Source organism: Fusarium sambucinum, chromosome II (assembly GCF_050947815.1).
Source record: "Fusarium sambucinum isolate potato_lamoka chromosome II, whole genome shotgun sequence".
Lineage (NCBI taxonomy): Eukaryota > Fungi > Ascomycota > Sordariomycetes > Hypocreales > Nectriaceae > Fusarium > Fusarium sambucinum.
In genome coordinates this window covers 1,490,550-1,507,472 of record NC_139293.1, presented here as the reverse complement: position 1 = coordinate 1,507,472, position 16,923 = coordinate 1,490,550, and the positions used below count along the sequence as shown (strand labels likewise).

The 16,923-nt window shown below is 49.1% G+C and overlaps 5 protein-coding genes across 5 annotated transcripts; 4 read left to right on the top strand and 1 right to left on the bottom strand.

Annotated features, from left to right (window-relative positions):
* Nucleotides 1-213: 213 nt before the first annotated feature.
* FSST1_007285 (P-loop containing nucleoside triphosphate hydrolase protein) lies at nucleotides 214-4,316 on the top strand (the record flags this gene model as incomplete). The annotated part of the gene is made up of 3 exons (XM_083224054.1): nucleotides 214-261; nucleotides 325-1,252; nucleotides 1,303-4,316. The coding sequence occupies 3 exons, from the start codon at nucleotides 214-216 to the stop codon at nucleotides 4,314-4,316; spliced, it is 3,990 nt and encodes a 1,329-aa protein (XP_083083246.1).
* Nucleotides 4,317-4,839: 523 nt separating this feature from the next.
* Nucleotides 4,840-8,409, top strand: FSST1_007284 (uncharacterized protein; the record flags this gene model as incomplete). The annotated part of the gene is made up of 6 exons (XM_083224053.1): nucleotides 4,840-5,005; nucleotides 5,335-5,737; nucleotides 5,797-6,982; nucleotides 7,036-7,386; nucleotides 7,437-8,214; nucleotides 8,264-8,409. The coding sequence occupies 6 exons, from the start codon at nucleotides 4,840-4,842 to the stop codon at nucleotides 8,407-8,409; spliced, it is 3,030 nt and encodes a 1,009-aa protein (XP_083083245.1).
* Nucleotides 8,410-8,967: 558 nt separating this feature from the next.
* On the top strand, nucleotides 8,968-12,391 carry FSST1_007283 (uncharacterized protein; the record flags this gene model as incomplete). Its single annotated transcript, XM_083224052.1, has 4 exons — nucleotides 8,968-9,049; nucleotides 9,153-11,588; nucleotides 11,641-11,749; nucleotides 11,797-12,391. The coding sequence occupies 4 exons, from the start codon at nucleotides 8,968-8,970 to the stop codon at nucleotides 12,389-12,391; spliced, it is 3,222 nt and encodes a 1,073-aa protein (XP_083083244.1).
* Nucleotides 12,392-12,542: 151 nt separating this feature from the next.
* FSST1_007282 (uncharacterized protein) lies at nucleotides 12,543-12,812 on the bottom strand (the record flags this gene model as incomplete). Its single annotated transcript, XM_083224050.1, has 1 exon — nucleotides 12,543-12,812. The coding sequence occupies one exon, from the start codon at nucleotides 12,810-12,812 to the stop codon at nucleotides 12,543-12,545; it is 270 nt and encodes an 89-aa protein (XP_083083243.1).
* A 583-nt stretch (nucleotides 12,813-13,395) lies between these two features.
* FSST1_007281 (HbrB-like-domain-containing protein) lies at nucleotides 13,396-16,113 on the top strand (the record flags this gene model as incomplete). Its single annotated transcript, XM_083224049.1, has 2 exons — nucleotides 13,396-15,924; nucleotides 15,976-16,113. 2 exons carry the CDS (start codon nucleotides 13,396-13,398, stop codon nucleotides 16,111-16,113), a joined length of 2,667 nt encoding a protein of 888 aa, XP_083083242.1.
* Nucleotides 16,114-16,923: the final 810 nt, after the last annotated feature.

Below are 16,923 nucleotides of genomic sequence, written 5' to 3'. Positions count from 1 at the left end.
TTTGTATTCTTGAGGAGAGGGTCCTTGGGTTCGCCAAGATGACCATACCCTTCAGTGACTGATCCTGATGGTCGATGTTTAGCGGCACGGCAAAATTCTTATCATGAGTTCTCTTTTAACTTCGTTCCCTTCCTCTTCCTCTTCTTTTCTATCTGTGTCTGTTATATCGCAAGCCGTAAACGTATCATTGTTGCCTTGCAACTCACAGTCAGGATGGCAGCCCCTTCGCCTGAGACGAAGAAGAGAAACAAGGCAAGTCTTGTACAAAAAATACAAATACTTGCAATGGTTTTTTACTTACACAACTGCTAACACCCTTCACAGCTGCGCTCGTTCTTCAGCTACTTCCAACTCCTCTTCTATGCCAACCCAACATGGATCGACATTCTTCTTCTCGCCGTAGGAACACTCACGGCTTGCGCCGCCGGTGCTCCGTTCCCTCTGATGGGCATCATATTTGGCCAACTCGTCAACGATCTCAACACTGCATCCTGCGATAATGGCGAAGTCGCGTCTCAATACTCTCCAAAAGAACTCCAAGACAGCATAAACAAGAAAGTTGTCATGATCACATGGATTGGTGTGATCAGTTTTGCGCTTATCTACACGTACATTGTATCCTGGTCTATCTTTAGTCGCCGTCTTGAGAACCGCATTCGCGATCGCTACTTCATGAGCATTCTGTTGCAAGATGCGACCTTCTTCGACAAGAGACAGGCTGGAGAAATCACTTCCCGTCTGAATACCGATATCCAAGCAATTCAGTCTGGCACTTCAGAGAAGGTCGGTATTATCATGGGATGCACATCGTTTTTCGTCTCATCTTACGTCGTTGCGTTTGTCAAGAATACTACACTTGCAGGCATTCTTGTATCGCTTGTACCTGCTTTCATGCTGCTTGCCATCGTGGGAAGCATGTTTACTGCAAAATTCGCGACTGCCATGTCCGAAAAGATTGCATCTGCTTCTTCAATCGCCTCAGAAGTCCTGGCAAACATTCCCGTTGTTCAGGCTTTTGGTGCAGGTCCTCGACTTGAGGCCATCTTTGCAGAGAGGATGAAGGGAGCACGAAAGCAAGGAATCAACAAGGCCTTTGTTGCTGCTGTCCAAGCTGGATTGCTTTACTTTATCGCCTACTCGGCCAATGCTCTTGCTTTCTGGCAGGGTAGCAGTCAAATTGCTGACATGGTCGAGGGCAACGGTGATGCCTCTGTTGGTGACATCTATACTGTTATTCTCTTGCTAGTTGATGGTAAGCATGTTTTAATCTCAGAATGGAACCTGATGACTGACCAATTTTAGCCTGCGTTGTTCTTGGCGGTATTGCCCCTTTGCTGCCACTCGTTGGCGCTGCCATTGGATCTTTCGAAAAACTTCGCGAGGATATGGACAACCCAGCTATCATCGACACAGGGTCCGACAAGGGGGAGAAGCTCTCATCAGTGGAAGGAACCGTATCTTTCAAAAATGTCTCTTTTGCTTATGTTTCGAGACCTCACCACAACGTGCTGAACAATGTCTCCTTCGAATGCCCTGCTGGCAAGCACACCGCCCTTGTTGGTCTTTCTGGCAGTGGTAAATCTACCGTCGCTGGCCTCACATCTCGAATTTATGATCCCACCGAGGGTACAGTTCTTCTCGATGGACATGATGTCAAGGGCCTCAACGTCAAGGGTTTGAGAAGTCACATGAGTCTTGTACAACAAGAGCCCTCTCTCCTGGACCGGTCAATCGTGGAAAATATTGCCCTTGGTATCTTGAACTCCGCTCAACATGAACACGAGAGATTCAAAGCCACAATCCTAGGCACTGGTCTTGCTGACCTTGCCGCCAAGCTCCGTCAAGGTGAGAGTTTGGCGACAGCAGCGCAAACCTTCGGCCAGGATATGGTTGATCTGGTTGATCGTGTTCAAGAGGCTGCTAGACTTGCCGATGCATCTGGCTTCGTTGAAAGACTTGAGTATGGTTATGGAACACTGGTTGGTACTGGCGGGAAACTAGTAAGCGGTGGTCAACGACAGCGTCTTGCGCTCGCTCGAGCCTTGATTCGTGATCCTAAAATCCTCATCCTTGATGAGGCTACCGCTTCCCTCGACTCAGCAAGCGAGCACCGCATCCAGATGGCTATCGAATCTATTGCCAAGAATCGCACTGTCATTGCAATCGCCCATCGTTTATCAACCATCAAGAACGCTGACAACATCATCGTTATGAACAATGGTGAGATCATAGAACAAGGAAATCACCTTGAGCTGATGACTTTGAACGGCTCATATGCCAGTATGGTACGCTTGCAGACAGTCGATTCAGAGGATGCCGGATCTACCACAAGCACTGTCCGTACCGATGGAATCGTTTCTGAGAAAGACTCTATTGTAGACCTCAAGGTCAGGGATATAGAAAAGGAAGAGGCAGACGAGTCCAAAGAGGAGGAAGCTAAAGAGAAAGACACAGCTCCTGAAGCAGATGCCGCTCTCGACTCGAACAAATCTGGATGGGTAGTTACCAAGACCATTGGCGGCATGGTACGACCCTATCTCCTCCTCATTATTGTCTGTCTCTTTGCGGCCACTATTGTTGGGCTTACTTTCTCTTCATCCGGTCTAATCTTTGGTTATACCATCGATAACCTGAGTCCCTGCAACCCCGCTGAAGATATCCGCTGGGCGGGCAGGTTCTTTGGAGGCATGTGGTTTCTAATTGCTTGCGTCGAACTGTTGGCCAATACCACAAGCTGGACCGGCTTCGGCATGGTCGCAGAGAAGTTGCTGTACAAGATCCGAGTTCTCTGCTTCCGCTCTCTCTATGAACAGGACCTTGACTGGCATCAGTCAGAGGGCCGTACACCAACTGCACTCCTCTCCGTCATTACTTCGGATGCTGCAGCAGTTGGCGGGTTTAGCGGCTCCATTATTGGCACAATCTTCTCTATCATGGTCAACTTCTTGGTTGCCATCATCCTGTCACATATTCTTGCTTGGAAAATTGCCATTGTATGCTTGGTCATTGTGCCTATCCTTCTTGGCTGTGGCATTATGCAGCTTCGATCGCTTTCGAAGTTTGAGCGTCGTCACGCTGGCGCTTTCTCTGGCGCAGTTGGCATCGCCAACGAGGCTGTAAACTCGTTCAAGACCATTTCTTCGTTGTCTATTGAAGAAGAAGTCATGAGCTCCTACCGCCGTGCTCTCAGAGCGCCCCGAAAAGAGATAACTCTGGCTTCTATGTACGCCAACTTGTGGCTTTCCCTGGCTAACAGCACTGGAAACCTGATATATGCATTTGCCTATTGGTGGGGATCAACACGTATCACTGCAGGCGAGGCCAGCCAGCGAGAGTTCTTTATAATTCTCATCTGCATGCTTGTCAGTGCACAGCTTTGGGGCCAGATGTTCAGTCTTGCGCCTGAAGTGTCTCGAGCCAGGGCTGCCGCTTCGCGAATTCTGAGTTTAATCAACCTCGGGTCTTCCAAGGATGAAGCCAAGAAAGGCAAGCTTACACTTGCTCTCGAGAGTACCAAAAGAGATGTTGAAGATCGTGCCGAAGCTCCTGCAAAGAGCAGCGGAGGCAAGGGGGCAACCATCGTTTTCAAAAATGTCCAATTCTCCTATCCGGCTCGGCCTCATATTCAGATCTTGACAGGCATGTCTTTCACCATTTCTGCTGGTCAATTTGTTGGTCTTGTAGGACCTTCCGGCGCTGGCAAATCAACCATCATGTCGTTGGTCCAACGTATGTACCGACCAACGGGCGGAATTGTTGAGATTGACGGCGTTGACATTTGCGCACGCGAGGGAACGGAGTTCCGCAACGATATAGCAGTTGTTCCCCAGGACTGTGCTCTCTTTGACGGAACAGTCCGATTCAATGTCGCGCTAGGCTCAACCCCTGATCACGAGCCCACAGACGAAGAGATCCACGAAGCTTGCAAGCTGGCTAACATCCACAATGTTATCATGGAGTTGCCCGACGGTTACGATACCGAATGTGGGCCAAACGGCTCGCGGCTCTCTGGCGGTCAGCGTCAACGTCTAGCGATTGCGCGTGCCCTTGTGCGTAAACCTAAACTGCTCCTTCTAGACGAAAGCACGAGTGCACTAGACGCAGAGAGTGAACGAGCTTTGCAAGAAGGACTAGAACGTGTAGCACGCGGTATCACTGTCATCGCCATTACACATAGGCTTCACACGGTGCGCAAGGCGGATGTCATCTTTATGATTGAGGGAGGTAAAGTCGTGGAAAAAGGTCGACACGAGGAATTGGTGGAAAGGAGCGAGACATATCGTACAAATGCCCTGCAGCAGATGCTAGGGAACTAAGCTGGGGGTCGAAATGTTACAAGAGATACCATAATTCGGATAATTAATTAATATCGGTTGAATGTGTACGGATAGCTTTGAAGTATGTCTTTCTAAGTTGGAGTTGGAGAAGTTTACCCCCACGTCTCCAACACACCTGACCTGACTGACCTCCAACCTCTTTTGCTGTCTCACTACGAATTGTAGAGGGTGCAACTGTGAAGCCAGGAACCTGTCAATTCAGGGAATTTACCCACGTTTCTGATCATGGGAGGACCTCAAGCCACACCAAAACACGGTGCTATGATAGACTTTTTTTGTGATCCCCTGGATCTGTGTCCATTGTCGGTAACCTGATATATCATGAACTTTGAACAATTCTATAAATGAGGCCCTGGCTTTGTAAGCGGACGGAAAAGGTGATCTTCAATTTCGAAACAAATGAGATGCAGGAGCGAGACAAGGCTGCATCAGGAGATTGAAGTATAAAAGTTAAAACAAAGCATAATAGAAACTTCGTCTATAAAGTTGAAACCCGTCTCTCATGATCGCAGCCGCTGCAACTCCCCCAATAACTCAAAGCCGACGTCACAGAGTACAGGGGTCCAGCTGCACGCGAATTCAAGTCCAGCCTATCATAGGCCACAAAATTGATGCTTTACTGCAAGCGTCCGCCTCGTTTGACTCGTCCCTCGACCCCTTTGACTTTTGTGTTGCTTCGCCTCTCCTCCCAATTGTCACCAATCTGGCCTCGTGCATTATATCCAAGTCTCATCTTGTTGCAATTATCGTTGTATCAACGCCTCATTCCTACTAATCGTACAAAACAAGGTTGCGATCTCAGCGGGGGCATTTAGTGTTGGACCTTTTCCTTGGCCGATGGGGCTACCTTGACGATTCCCTCATCCACATCCACATCCACTCGCAACAAGTGACACAATTGGGGGCCCTCGAAACACATGCCGTTCGTCACCGACACACATCTCGATTTGTTCCGAACTTTTGGCAACCTAAAAATTTAACCTCCCTCCCACGCCAGGCTTCAAAGTCGCAACCATTCCCTCCCCATCATCCCTCGATAATCCCTCCTCTGCTCCTGGCGTTGCCCCTACTACAATTCAAACCCGCCTCGAACACGCCCATTCGACCCGAGGAGGGAGTGCTGCTGCCTCTCTATTAGACAACCCAGACCCGGTACCACGACAGCAGTATCTACGCGACAGTACCGCAAATACGAGCGAGCAATTCGAGCTTGTTGATTACCCTCCCATCCAGGCTCGACGAGACGCTGCAGATCGCGAGGCTAGAAGAAAAGAAAAACGAGACGAAAAGCGCCGCTGGCTTCAAGAACAAGACGAGATGAAGTTCTCACACAGTATTCAGTTCAATGCTGTTCCAGATTGGAGCAGCCATTACATTGCTTACAGCAACCTTAAGAAGCTGTACGTTTGGTTCTTCGCCACAGCAAAATCATGATCATGCTAACTCAGCCGTTATTCAGAATTTACCATCTTGAAAAGACTGCCCATCAGGCTCGCGGCAGTACCGGTGACGCTGAATCGCGACCTCTTATCAACCAAGAAGATGCCGAAGAAGTTTTCTCTAGGGCCCTGGGCGTCGAGCTAGAGAAGATTTGCTCGTTTTATGTCTCCAAGGAAGGCGAGCTTCTCGAAGAGGCTACACAACTCTTACGCGACGTTGGCGACGAGGCAGAAGATGCTATTGCCGACAATCGTTACCTGCGCCGGCTCTCTGTATCATCTGCCAACAACCGAGCCGAAGGTCGAAACGGTGTCCGCTCAAGAAGCCCGAGAAGTCGTAGCAGCGACAACGAAGAGAGTGGTAGTGAGGAAGAAGATGAGACTACCGGCCTGACAACAAGGCGACGAAGCAGCGGAGGCCGAAGGCGAACCATTCCCAGCATAAATAAGCCGCGCTCTGAGGATATGAATGCCTCTACCGATTTGGGCAGAGATATGAGGAGGCTCAGCACTGCTGGAGATGAGAATGAGGAAAACCTCATGTTCTCCTCAGGCATGTTTTCATCGGCCATTATGCTCAAGAAGCGCATTATTGGCCTCTACGTATCGCTCTGCGAACTGAAGTCATTTATCCAACTCAACCGTACCGGTTTCACCAAGGTACTGAAGAAGTTTGACAAGATTCTCGACAAGGAGTTGAAGGGACCATACCTACGAGCCCACGTCGAGACCGCCTACCCATTTAAGGACGAAACCAAGCGTGTGCTTGAAGAGAACATCGCCAAGATGGAGACGGCCTTTGCTGAAATTGTCACGGGCGGAGATGAAGCGCTGGCCCGCAAGGATCTTCGTTCACATCTCAGAGAACATGTCGTTTGGGAACGTAACACCGTTTGGAGAGATCTTATTGGCATAGAGCGAAGAGCCGAGGCGGCTGGCTTGGGGCAGGCGCTTCTCGGGCAAGAGAGAGGCAATGTGACAAGGAGGTTGCAGGGCGACGAGGCCAAGGGAGCTCAGGTCACACAATTCCGTACGCCATTCGGAAGAATTACCTTGCCTCCATGGCTTGCCAGTACGTCTCTGTGGACGTTGATTGCATGTCTTACCGTCTTTTTCCTGCTGCTCTTGCTCCCTATCATGGAGAAGCCCGAGCAGCAGAACTGTCTGGCGATGCTTATTTTTGTCAGTCTATTATGGGCCACCGAGGTAAGTTACACAGAGAGGACGATTCGCGAAGAACTTGCACTGACCCTTTCTAGACTATACCTCTTTTTGTGACTTCGCTACTGATTCCTTTCCTCTCTGTGGTCTTAAACGTAGTTCGCGATGAGACCCCCGGTAAGCCTCAGAAGCGCCTTGGCTCTAAGGAAGCCACTGCTGCCATTTTTGCTGCCATGTGGACGCCTGTCATCATGCTTCTCCTTGGTGGTTTCACACTCGCAGCTGCTTTGTCAAAGTGCACTATCGACAAGCGACTGGCTACGCTTGTCCTTAGCAAAGCTGGAACGCAACCAAAAACTGTCCTAATCGCAAACATGTTTGTGGCTGCTTTTGCATCTATGTTGATTAGCAACGTTGCCGCACCTGTCCTTTGTTATTCTATTATTGAGGTGAGTTGGTAGGTATCCACTGTAGTAGGATTATACTAACAATTGCGTAGCCCATGCTTCGAACCTTGCCATCTGATTCAAACATGTCAAAGGCAGTCATCATCGGCATTGCTCTCGCATCCAACATCGGCGGAATGCTGTCCCCTATTGCATCTCCACAGAATGTCGTGGCCATGGGCATCATGCAGCCCGCACCTACGTGGCTCCAGTGGTTCTTTATTGTCATCCCTGTTGGAGCTGTATCCATTGTTCTAATCTGGCTCCTCCTTCTCGTTACATTCCAGCCAGGTAAGGGCACAACAATCGCGCCCATTCGCCCTGTCAAGGAAAAGTTCACTGCCCTGCAATGGTTCGTTACTATCGTCACCATTTCTACCATCGCTTTGTGGTGCGCCAGCCACCAGCTTGAAGATGAGTTTGGAGACATGGGTGTCATTGCCATTATCCCTATTGTTCTCTTCTTCGGTATCGGTCTTTTGACCAAGGAGGACTTCAACAACTTCCCATGGACCATCATCATCCTGGCTGCTGGTGGATTGTCACTGGGTAAGGCTGTTCGGTCCTCTGGTCTTCTGCATACTCTTGCCGAGATTGTCTCTGAAAAGGTGGAGGGTATGAGTTTATATGGTGTGTTGGTTGTCTTCTCCACTCTGATTTTGGTTATCGCAACCTTCATCAGCCACACTGTCGCTGCTCTGATCTTCCTTCCCCTTGTCTTCGATGTCGGTGTTGCGATGGAACAGCCTCACCCCAACCTCCTTGTCATGGGTGGTGTTCTCATGTGCAGTGCCGCTATGGGCTTGCCCACCAGTGGCTTCCCCAATATGAGTAAGTTCATCACTATGATTCAATTGGATCAAATTCTGACTTTTCACAGCTGCGATCATGAAGGAAGACCCATTCGGTCAGCGATATTTGCAGGTCAAGCATTTTATCAGCCGTGGTGTACCCAGCAGTCTCATTACTCTTGTTGTGGTGGTGACCCTTGGATATGGAATTATGCAAGTCGCTGGACTTGACTAATGGTCGAGATTTTAGATGAATCAATTTGATGGCTTAGTTATCAACTGTTACTTTTTGGTGTCTTGAATTTGTACTTGGGTATCTTGGATGGAGTACATTGTTATAGGAGTAGATTAGCATGAAATAGTTTAGTATTTTGCGGATATTTGTCAACTTTTCAAGATGACGATAATAAATCACCAATACATTCGACTTAATCGAAGACTTTTGTAAATCGTAAAGATGCAAAGACAGTTAGTTGTACATCAGTGTAAAGACATTGGTGATGCCGTGTAAGTGCGAGTAGCACTGTGCCACTGTGCTGATGCAAGAAGCTCTGGCCATGCTGTTGACGTCGATATTGGCGGCATGACCTGCCACGCCTGCCACCGAATTCCGCATACCCAACCGCCGTTCTTGTCTTGATACAACAACACATACAACTCACCGTCGATTCCGTCACTTATTCTTCAACCTGTCGATAGTTTGTTCTGGCAATATCTACTCCCGAGTAGCCCTCGAATTAACTGATGCGCCCCCTCTCCCAATAGCCTCTACAGCTTCGAGCTGGCCGGCGCCATGCTCTCCGCCTTTACAGCCCGTCCTATAATCGAGCTCAAACAACAAACGAGAGCAAAAATTGAGACGATTCTTGCCCATGGTATGTTTATCATCACCATTGTTTATTCTGCGTGGTTGCTTTGGCTTTCCTCACCGCAACTCTCATGATCCCATCGGTGCATAACTAAAGCCTCCATCTCCAGGTGACCGCGTTCTCGTCGGCCTTAACAATGGCGCCCTCCGGATCTACCGTTTAAACGGCCTCGCCGATCTATCACAGAATGGTTCTGCTGATGCAGATGCCAATGCCGTAACGTCCCCGAATGGCGATAGCGATACTCCAGCCAAATCGACGAGTCCAACAGATTTGATGCGAGAGGTTGAGCGCTTCTCAACACGAGCCATCGAGCAGCTTGCCATTATCAAAGACGCAAATACGATCGTTTCTTTATCGAACTACCATGTTTCATTCCACGATTTAAAAACATACGAACTTATCGAGACTCTGCCCCGAACCAAGAACGCAACCTGCTTTGCGTCAACCTCAAATATTGTCAAGGATCCAGATACTGGTATCCCCGAGATTGTAAGCCGGCTGGCCGTTGCAGTCAAGAGGAAACTCTTGCTCTGGAGCTGGCTTGAGAGCGAACTTTCCGATGATGTAGACGAGATTGTTTTAGCCGAGTCGATCCGATCAGTAACATGGGCGAGTGCAACAAAGCTGGTGTGTGGCTTGAATGGCGGATACGTCATGGTCAACGTGGTCACACGCGAAGTTGAAGATATTGTAAGCCCTGGCTCGGGGCCAGCAGCCGGACAGAACAGTCGCTTTGGTGCGATGAGCAGTGCCGGCATGGGATATATGGGTTTGGGAGGCTATATGCCCAAACCTTTGGCTACTAAGCTGGCGGAAGGCGAAATACTGCTTGTGAAGGATATAAACACACTATTTATCGACGACGATGGAAAGTCTCTCGACAGAAGGCAAATCCCTTGGCAGCATGCCCCTGAATCCATAGGATATTCGTACCCTTACATTCTCGCTCTACAAGCACCTTCGAAAGGTTCGCTCGAAGTTCGAAATCCTTCGACTCTCTCGTCACTTCAAAACTTGTCACTACCTGGTGCGGCCCAGCTTCACTTTCCGCCACCATCCTACAGCTTAGCACATGCCGGCAAAGGTTTCCATATCTCAAGTGAACGATGTGTTTGGAAGATGGAAGCGACAGACTACGACTCTCAAATCCAAGAGCTTGTGGATGGTGGTCATTTAGATGAGGCAATCAGTATCTTGGAGATGCTCGAGGATGCTCTGTTAAGAAACAAGACACAGACATTACGCGAAGTCAAAATGTTGAAGGCCGAAGGGTTGTTCAAGAAGAAAAAATACCGCCAGGCTATGGATCTCTTCAATGAAGATGATGTACATGCACCCCCTGAGCGAGTACTCAAGATGTTTCCCCCCTCCATCGCTGGAGAGCTATCTGCATGGGCAGGCCGCGAGGATGAAGAGAGTCAGGAGGAGGATGAGGCCCCCGCAACGCCAAAGAAGACCAACGGCACACGTACTAGTACCCCTGAACCTCTCTCGCCAACATATGAAACTCCTCCATCGAGTAAAGGAGGGTTCGCCAGATATCTCACGGGCAGTTATAGGAGGCCCCAGGCAGACACCGCGTCCATTTTCTCGAAGAAAGATGCGACTGATGGCGATGATGTCGCTAGCGTGAAGGAGACTGACTCGGGCGACGATCAGCCTTTGAAAGACAAGGACTTGACCAATGCAGTTCTGGAATTGAACAGTTATCTTGCTGGGACCCGTGCTCGGTTACAGCGTGTCCTTGATCCGGTCACTGGAAACTTGAAGCCTCGAAGCGAGCGAAATGGCTCAACAGAAGAGATAGCAGAAACCTTCCTACGAATAGGACTCGACGAATCGGAAGAACAGCTGCAAGAAGAGCTGCGAAACACGTTTCGTCTTGTCGATACAACATTGTTTCGAGCTTACATGTTCTCTCGGCCAACATTGGCAAGCTCTTTGTTCCGAATTCCTAATTTCTGCGACCCTAATGTGGTTAATGAAAAGCTTTTGGAACATAATCGCTACAATGAGCTGGTTGATTTCTTCTACGGCAAGAAGCTACATAAGGAAGCTTTGGAGCTGCTGCGGCGCTTCGGTGCTGCTGAAAAGCCAGATGATGCCGCACCAGCACTTCATGGCCCTGAGCGTACCATTGAGTATCTCAAAAATCTTCCGCCATCAGAAATCGATCTCATTCTCGAGCATGCAGAATGGACTCTTAAGGCTCGTCCTGATGCCGCACTAGAGATTTTTATAGGGGATACCGAGAACGCCGAAACATTGCCACGGGACAAGGTTGTGTCCTTCTTGCACGATATTGATACCCAGTTGGAAGGCCGGTATTTGGAACACATCATCAACGAGCTTGAAGATATGACGCCAGATCTCCATAATCGACTGGTTGAGCTCTTTGTAGAGAACTTGACCAAGATGGAGCAAAGTGACGAATGGAACGAGATGATGAATCGCTTTGTTGAGTTCCTGAGACACGAATTCTTGAGAGAACCAGTGCAGGTTTACAGCCTCAGCAAAGCATTCCAACTGATTCCTCGTGATGGTAAGTGGTATTTTCCAATATTATAGCGACGTATGCTGATTCTATTGCGCAGATCCTGCTTTCTACGAAGCACAGGCCGTGGTTTTGAGTAAGATGGGCCAGCACAAACAGGCACTTGAGATTTACGTGTTCAAGATGAAGGACTACCAGAAAGCTGAACAGTACGTATTTGCCGATGTTCCGGTGTTTCATATACTAACCCCTACAGATACTGTAACCGAGTGAATTCTACTCAAGACACCACTCAATCTCAACAGAACACAAAGAACGATGCCGGAGATGACCCTGAGAAAGCCACGCCATCTATTTACCATACTTTGTTATCGCTCTACCTTCAACCTTCATCACCCAACCAGCCTAACCTGGAACCAGCACTTGATCTGCTTTCCAAGCATGGATCACGTCTCCCAGCAACCTCAACCCTAGGTCTGATTCCAGATGATCTTCCTGTTCGGTCACTGGAATCTTATTTCCGAGGGCGCATCCGTTCAGCTAATAGCTTGGTAAATGAGTCGAGAATTGTTGCTGGTCTTCGACAAGCCGATGGTGTCTCTATTGCAGCGCGACTACACCTTGGGGACCATGTACAAGGCGGACAAGGTGGGCGAAATCGCCATGTCGCTATCACAGACGAGCGACATTGCGGTGTATGCCACAAGAAACTCGGAGGAAGCATGCGTATTGGCGGAAGCGTTGTGGCCGTACTGCCGGATAATACGGTGGTGCACTATGGCTGTTTGAACCGGGCAACTGGGAACAAGGTGGACGCAGCTCGGGCGCCAAGTTGGGGTCGGGGTTTTTAGACAGGCCGTCATGCTGAGCGGGAGCATTGTTTGGGAGCATCTGCATGAATTGGATCGGTGGTAGCCAGTATGAATTTCTTCGAATACCCTTCATATACAAATCATTTTGTCGCGGAGGGTTTCGTTTTCGCTAACGTGATGATATTTTTTCTCAGTCCTCCTCTTCCACCACCTCCTCGCCATAGTTTTCCTCCTCCTTTGCTTCAGCTGCTGCGTCTCTCGCTTTGTCCTGCTCCATTCGTGCTGTGAGCTCCTGGTTGATCGTGGACTGTGTATCAGCGATAGATGCGCGGAGAGCCTTGAGGTATGACGCCTTGTCGGTCGTAGAAGCCGTAGAAGAAATAGCGGGTAGCGTTTGCGAGACCTTGAAAGGCTCACTCTCCGGGGAGGTATAGTCCGCGGTGAGTGTTGGTTGTGACATTGTGGAAAGCGTTTGGCGTATGAAGCTGAATGACGAATGATTGAAGGAAAGAGTCGAGTCTTGATATTGTTGACGCGGGGTTGAAAGCAACCCCACATACCGGGCTGTTTCTATCTTATGGAGACAGCCATAAGTGAGCTACACTACAAGAGATATTGAGAATTTATTGGGCATTTACAGGGTGATTCTGCAGATCCATGTAGAAACACATTTCGATCCACATTAAATTATCTCTATTATTCTCATCATCTATATCAATTGAGTGGAAATGGATGTGATCACATCTCATGCTTCCTTGACGTAGCGGCGTTAGTCAGCACAGTGGCTTGCTGAATGGACAAGACTCCCTGTTTACTGGCCGATGAACAGTCTTACTTGTTTGTTGGTTCAGCCTCAACAACAACTTTGAGATACTACCTTTACTCGGCCATCATTCTTTGCGACATGACAAGCCCATAGTTTTTTCTGAACCCCTGGTGCCCCGAAACAAGTCTCACACACCCCACTAGGCCCTGTCAATTCGGCCTCAGCTCTCCGCATGGGACCAAGATGTACCAGCGGTCTTGACGTCGCATAAAGAACAATGCAACCCTCACGCTCTCAGCCCCGCGGCCCGGGCAGCTTCAATCCATTGTCAAGCTCGTCTGCCCAGCCTTCGCAGCTTTCAACAAAATCCTCGAGACCTGCTCTACGCCGAGTCGAAACCTCAGACGGCGAAGACGAGATCCCCCGACCGTCCATAACAATACCCAAGTCGCGACAACCTTCGCAACCGCAGCCCTCGTCTCCCGCGACACCGATATACTCACAGTTCACGACACACGGAAACTCGAGTACTGCAAGCATAGGTCATCACAATTTTTCGAGACCAGCGAACGCAAGGTCCGTTACTCAAGGGTCGCCGGCGACACTGGTCAAGGGCCATGCGCGCAAGCATTCAACTACACAAGGCTCCTTTGAACCTACCCTACCGTCCATGAGCACTTCGAATCTATCTTCACATCTCGGAATGTCTCAACAAAATCCATCTACCACTTCCATGTCCGCGGCGGCGGCGGCGGCTGCAGCTGCCTCTGCCTCTAATGTTAGCTTGTCCGCGAGCCAAATGGCGGCGCAGGCGGCTGTCATGTCGCATCAGAACCATTCACGCCAACGCTCACAGACAGTACCTTTCCCTGGCGATCCTAACGAAGGTGTGCGGCGAGGAAGCGGCAGTAAAGGCCCCACAAGTCCTCCGATGCTGAGTTTGACAGAGGCGAGTGCGCCGCGTGATACTGGGTTCGTGAACCATGGCGGATATGGCGGACCTCACTCTTCTGCTGCCACGGCGGCTGCGAATGTTGTTTTTCCTCGATCTGGCCACACCTCCCCTAGAGTATCACCTCAACCATATTCACAACCACCTCCGCCGCCGCCCCCAGTGACAGAAAAGCCAAGCAAGATAGAAAAGTCCAAAGTCAAGCTTTTCTCTCGTCCAGGCAAAATCAGCACAAAGGGTGAGTCGAAGGAGAAGCCGCTACCGAGTCCCGGAAAGATTGGCTCTGCTCTCTCGGCTCTTCAGCGTGGGAACTTTAGTACAAGCAGCCTGGTTGATCCGAGTAATCAATCAATATACAACCTCAACAACTCATCTTCAGCAACCATACGACCTATCGAAACGCCTACTGAAGAAAGAGAAAAGGACAAAGAGAAGGGCAAGGAAAAGGAGAAGAAGCACCACTTTCTTTCGCGGCAAAAGCACAAGCTTAAAGATGAATACCATCTCCCGTTATCATCGGCGGCCAGCAACTCTCGCCCAACAGATCCCAATGCACCAAACCCTTTATACAACTTCAATATCCCACCAAGCCCAGCGCCCACGTCTTCAACATTTTCCAAGGCTAAAAAAGACAAGAAGAGCGCCGAACGTTCGGACAGCCGGCTGGATGGCGAGTCTAGTTTTACTGGGCAGAGCGAATGGCCTGGACCTAGTAGTCTACCATCCCTGTCCCAACAATCGACCATGTACGATCCCATTGACCCTGGAAAGCTAGGCCTCCATAACCACATGTCGCTGGACGATGCGTGGCCGTATCTAAGAGCTAAACTGCTAGTCATCTTTGAGGGTGAGGATCTTCGACTTCCTGTAGAAGACTTTAACCGTGTTGTGCAAATGCATATTCAATGGTGCATGCATAGACGTTCACCAAACACCATGCTAGAAGATTTGCGCGATCTTCTACACACAGGGTTCTTGTCGCTGGATCGAACGTTGCGTCAGACCCCTGAAGATCGCTTTATTCCGACGCTTGTGGAGCTTTGGATGTTTACCTTCACCTCCATTTTGCCTTACATGCAGGCCGTCTTCCTCCCACTGGATCTCGAGGTATCAGGCTGTGGTACACTCATGACCGGAGAGCAAGCTCGTGAATTCTGGGGAGGTGCTGTCACTTCTTCGTTTGGTTCAGGGGGGCCAGCTCGTGTGGCTCCAGCACCATCAGTTCTTGATGTGAGAAGGCTAGTACTCATCGCCTACAGAGATACTGTCATTTTACCACGCTACGACACGCTCAAGAATATATTCTCACGGCTCTCTCTCGAATTTTTACCATCGTCACTTGCAAGTATGGCAATGTCGTCTACACCCGAAGCGCCACTATCTACTTCGCCTTCTGAATCGTTTGGCCGTCCTGGCACAGCAATGTCTCTTGATCCATCCAACGCTTCTTACAATTCAACAAGCACAACACTCCTTGGAGAAGGTTCCGCCGGAGGTCGCAGTCGAGCCATCAGCAATGTCAGCTTCGGCAGTCACGGTAGCGATGGTGGTTTAAGACCGTTCACGCCTTCAGGAAGCGGGGGAATTCCACCCGTGCCCTCCTTGGCCAGTCTACGGGACCGCGAACAGAACGTCGAGGACTCGAAACACATCACCGAAATGGTTGGCCGAATGCTACAGTGCATGAGTGTCTTGTCGGGCGTATCGGCAGGTGATGTTGGCGCTGAAGGAAACGAGAGGGTCGTGGAGCTGTGTAAGATGCTGAAGCTCAACTGGCTGGGTAGAGGAAGAACAGGAAGAAACCGAAGGGGAATGGTCGGTGGTAGAGTGAGGAGGGATGATATGAGGGATGAAGTTCGTGTTATTTAGCGTTGATTTGGAAATGATAAGTGGCAGGTACACCAGCGATCAAACGGGAATCGCCTGCAACTTGCAAGCACAGAAGATCGACAGGCCAAGCGAGTGAAGATCGAACCCGAGGTGAAGAAGGAGGAAGACGATGCAGAGGACAGCGAGGAAGAAATCGAGTTGGACGGCATTTAGGATTGAGAGGTGAAGAGGATAGAAGACGATATTGAGGAAGAGATCGAACCCGAAGATCTCCGTAACTACAGCGATACTCCAGTATAGCTGGGAAATATAAATGAACATTTAAAGATTATAGCAGTTGATAGAATGTGAACGGGAAGACATCACAGAAACCGTCGCGCAATAGACTCGCCTGATCTGTCATCCGCGAGATAGAGGTGCAACAGTAGCAATTTTACAAGGTGTCATGATATATACTTGCTGTGTCATGACTCCTTTGCATTTTTTTCACGGTGGCTGGCACGATTCAAATTGCAACGAGATGAAGAAAAATATTATAATTTTTATTTATTCTATTTATTCTATTTATTTAGATTCGGAGTGGTCTCCATGGTAACATCTAGAACTTTTCAACAGTTAGCTTCAAGACTTGATAAAATATAGTCAACAGCAAAGTGTGAGAATGGTGTTTAATCAGACATCCAAGGAAGTATAATTATACCCTCATCTGTCCCAAAAAGGCTCGAATGGGACTCGAGTGGAAACTGCGAATTAGGTGGAAAATTTCATCATGAAAAACGAGGAGGTTGGTTGTGAAGAAAAGTTTGCAAACTTACATTAAATATTAGAAAGCTTGGCAAGGTTATATTAATGTCGGGTATAGCAAATTTTCATAAATCTGTTGAAGCAATGTTAGCGAAGCTGCAAAAAATGCGCGTGCTAGAAAAGCTGAGTGTGTTTGATGTAGTCAGACAATGATACTGGCAAGTAACAGGCCTAGGGCCCAGGATACTGAATATCTTCATGGGCGATTCAGGTGGATAA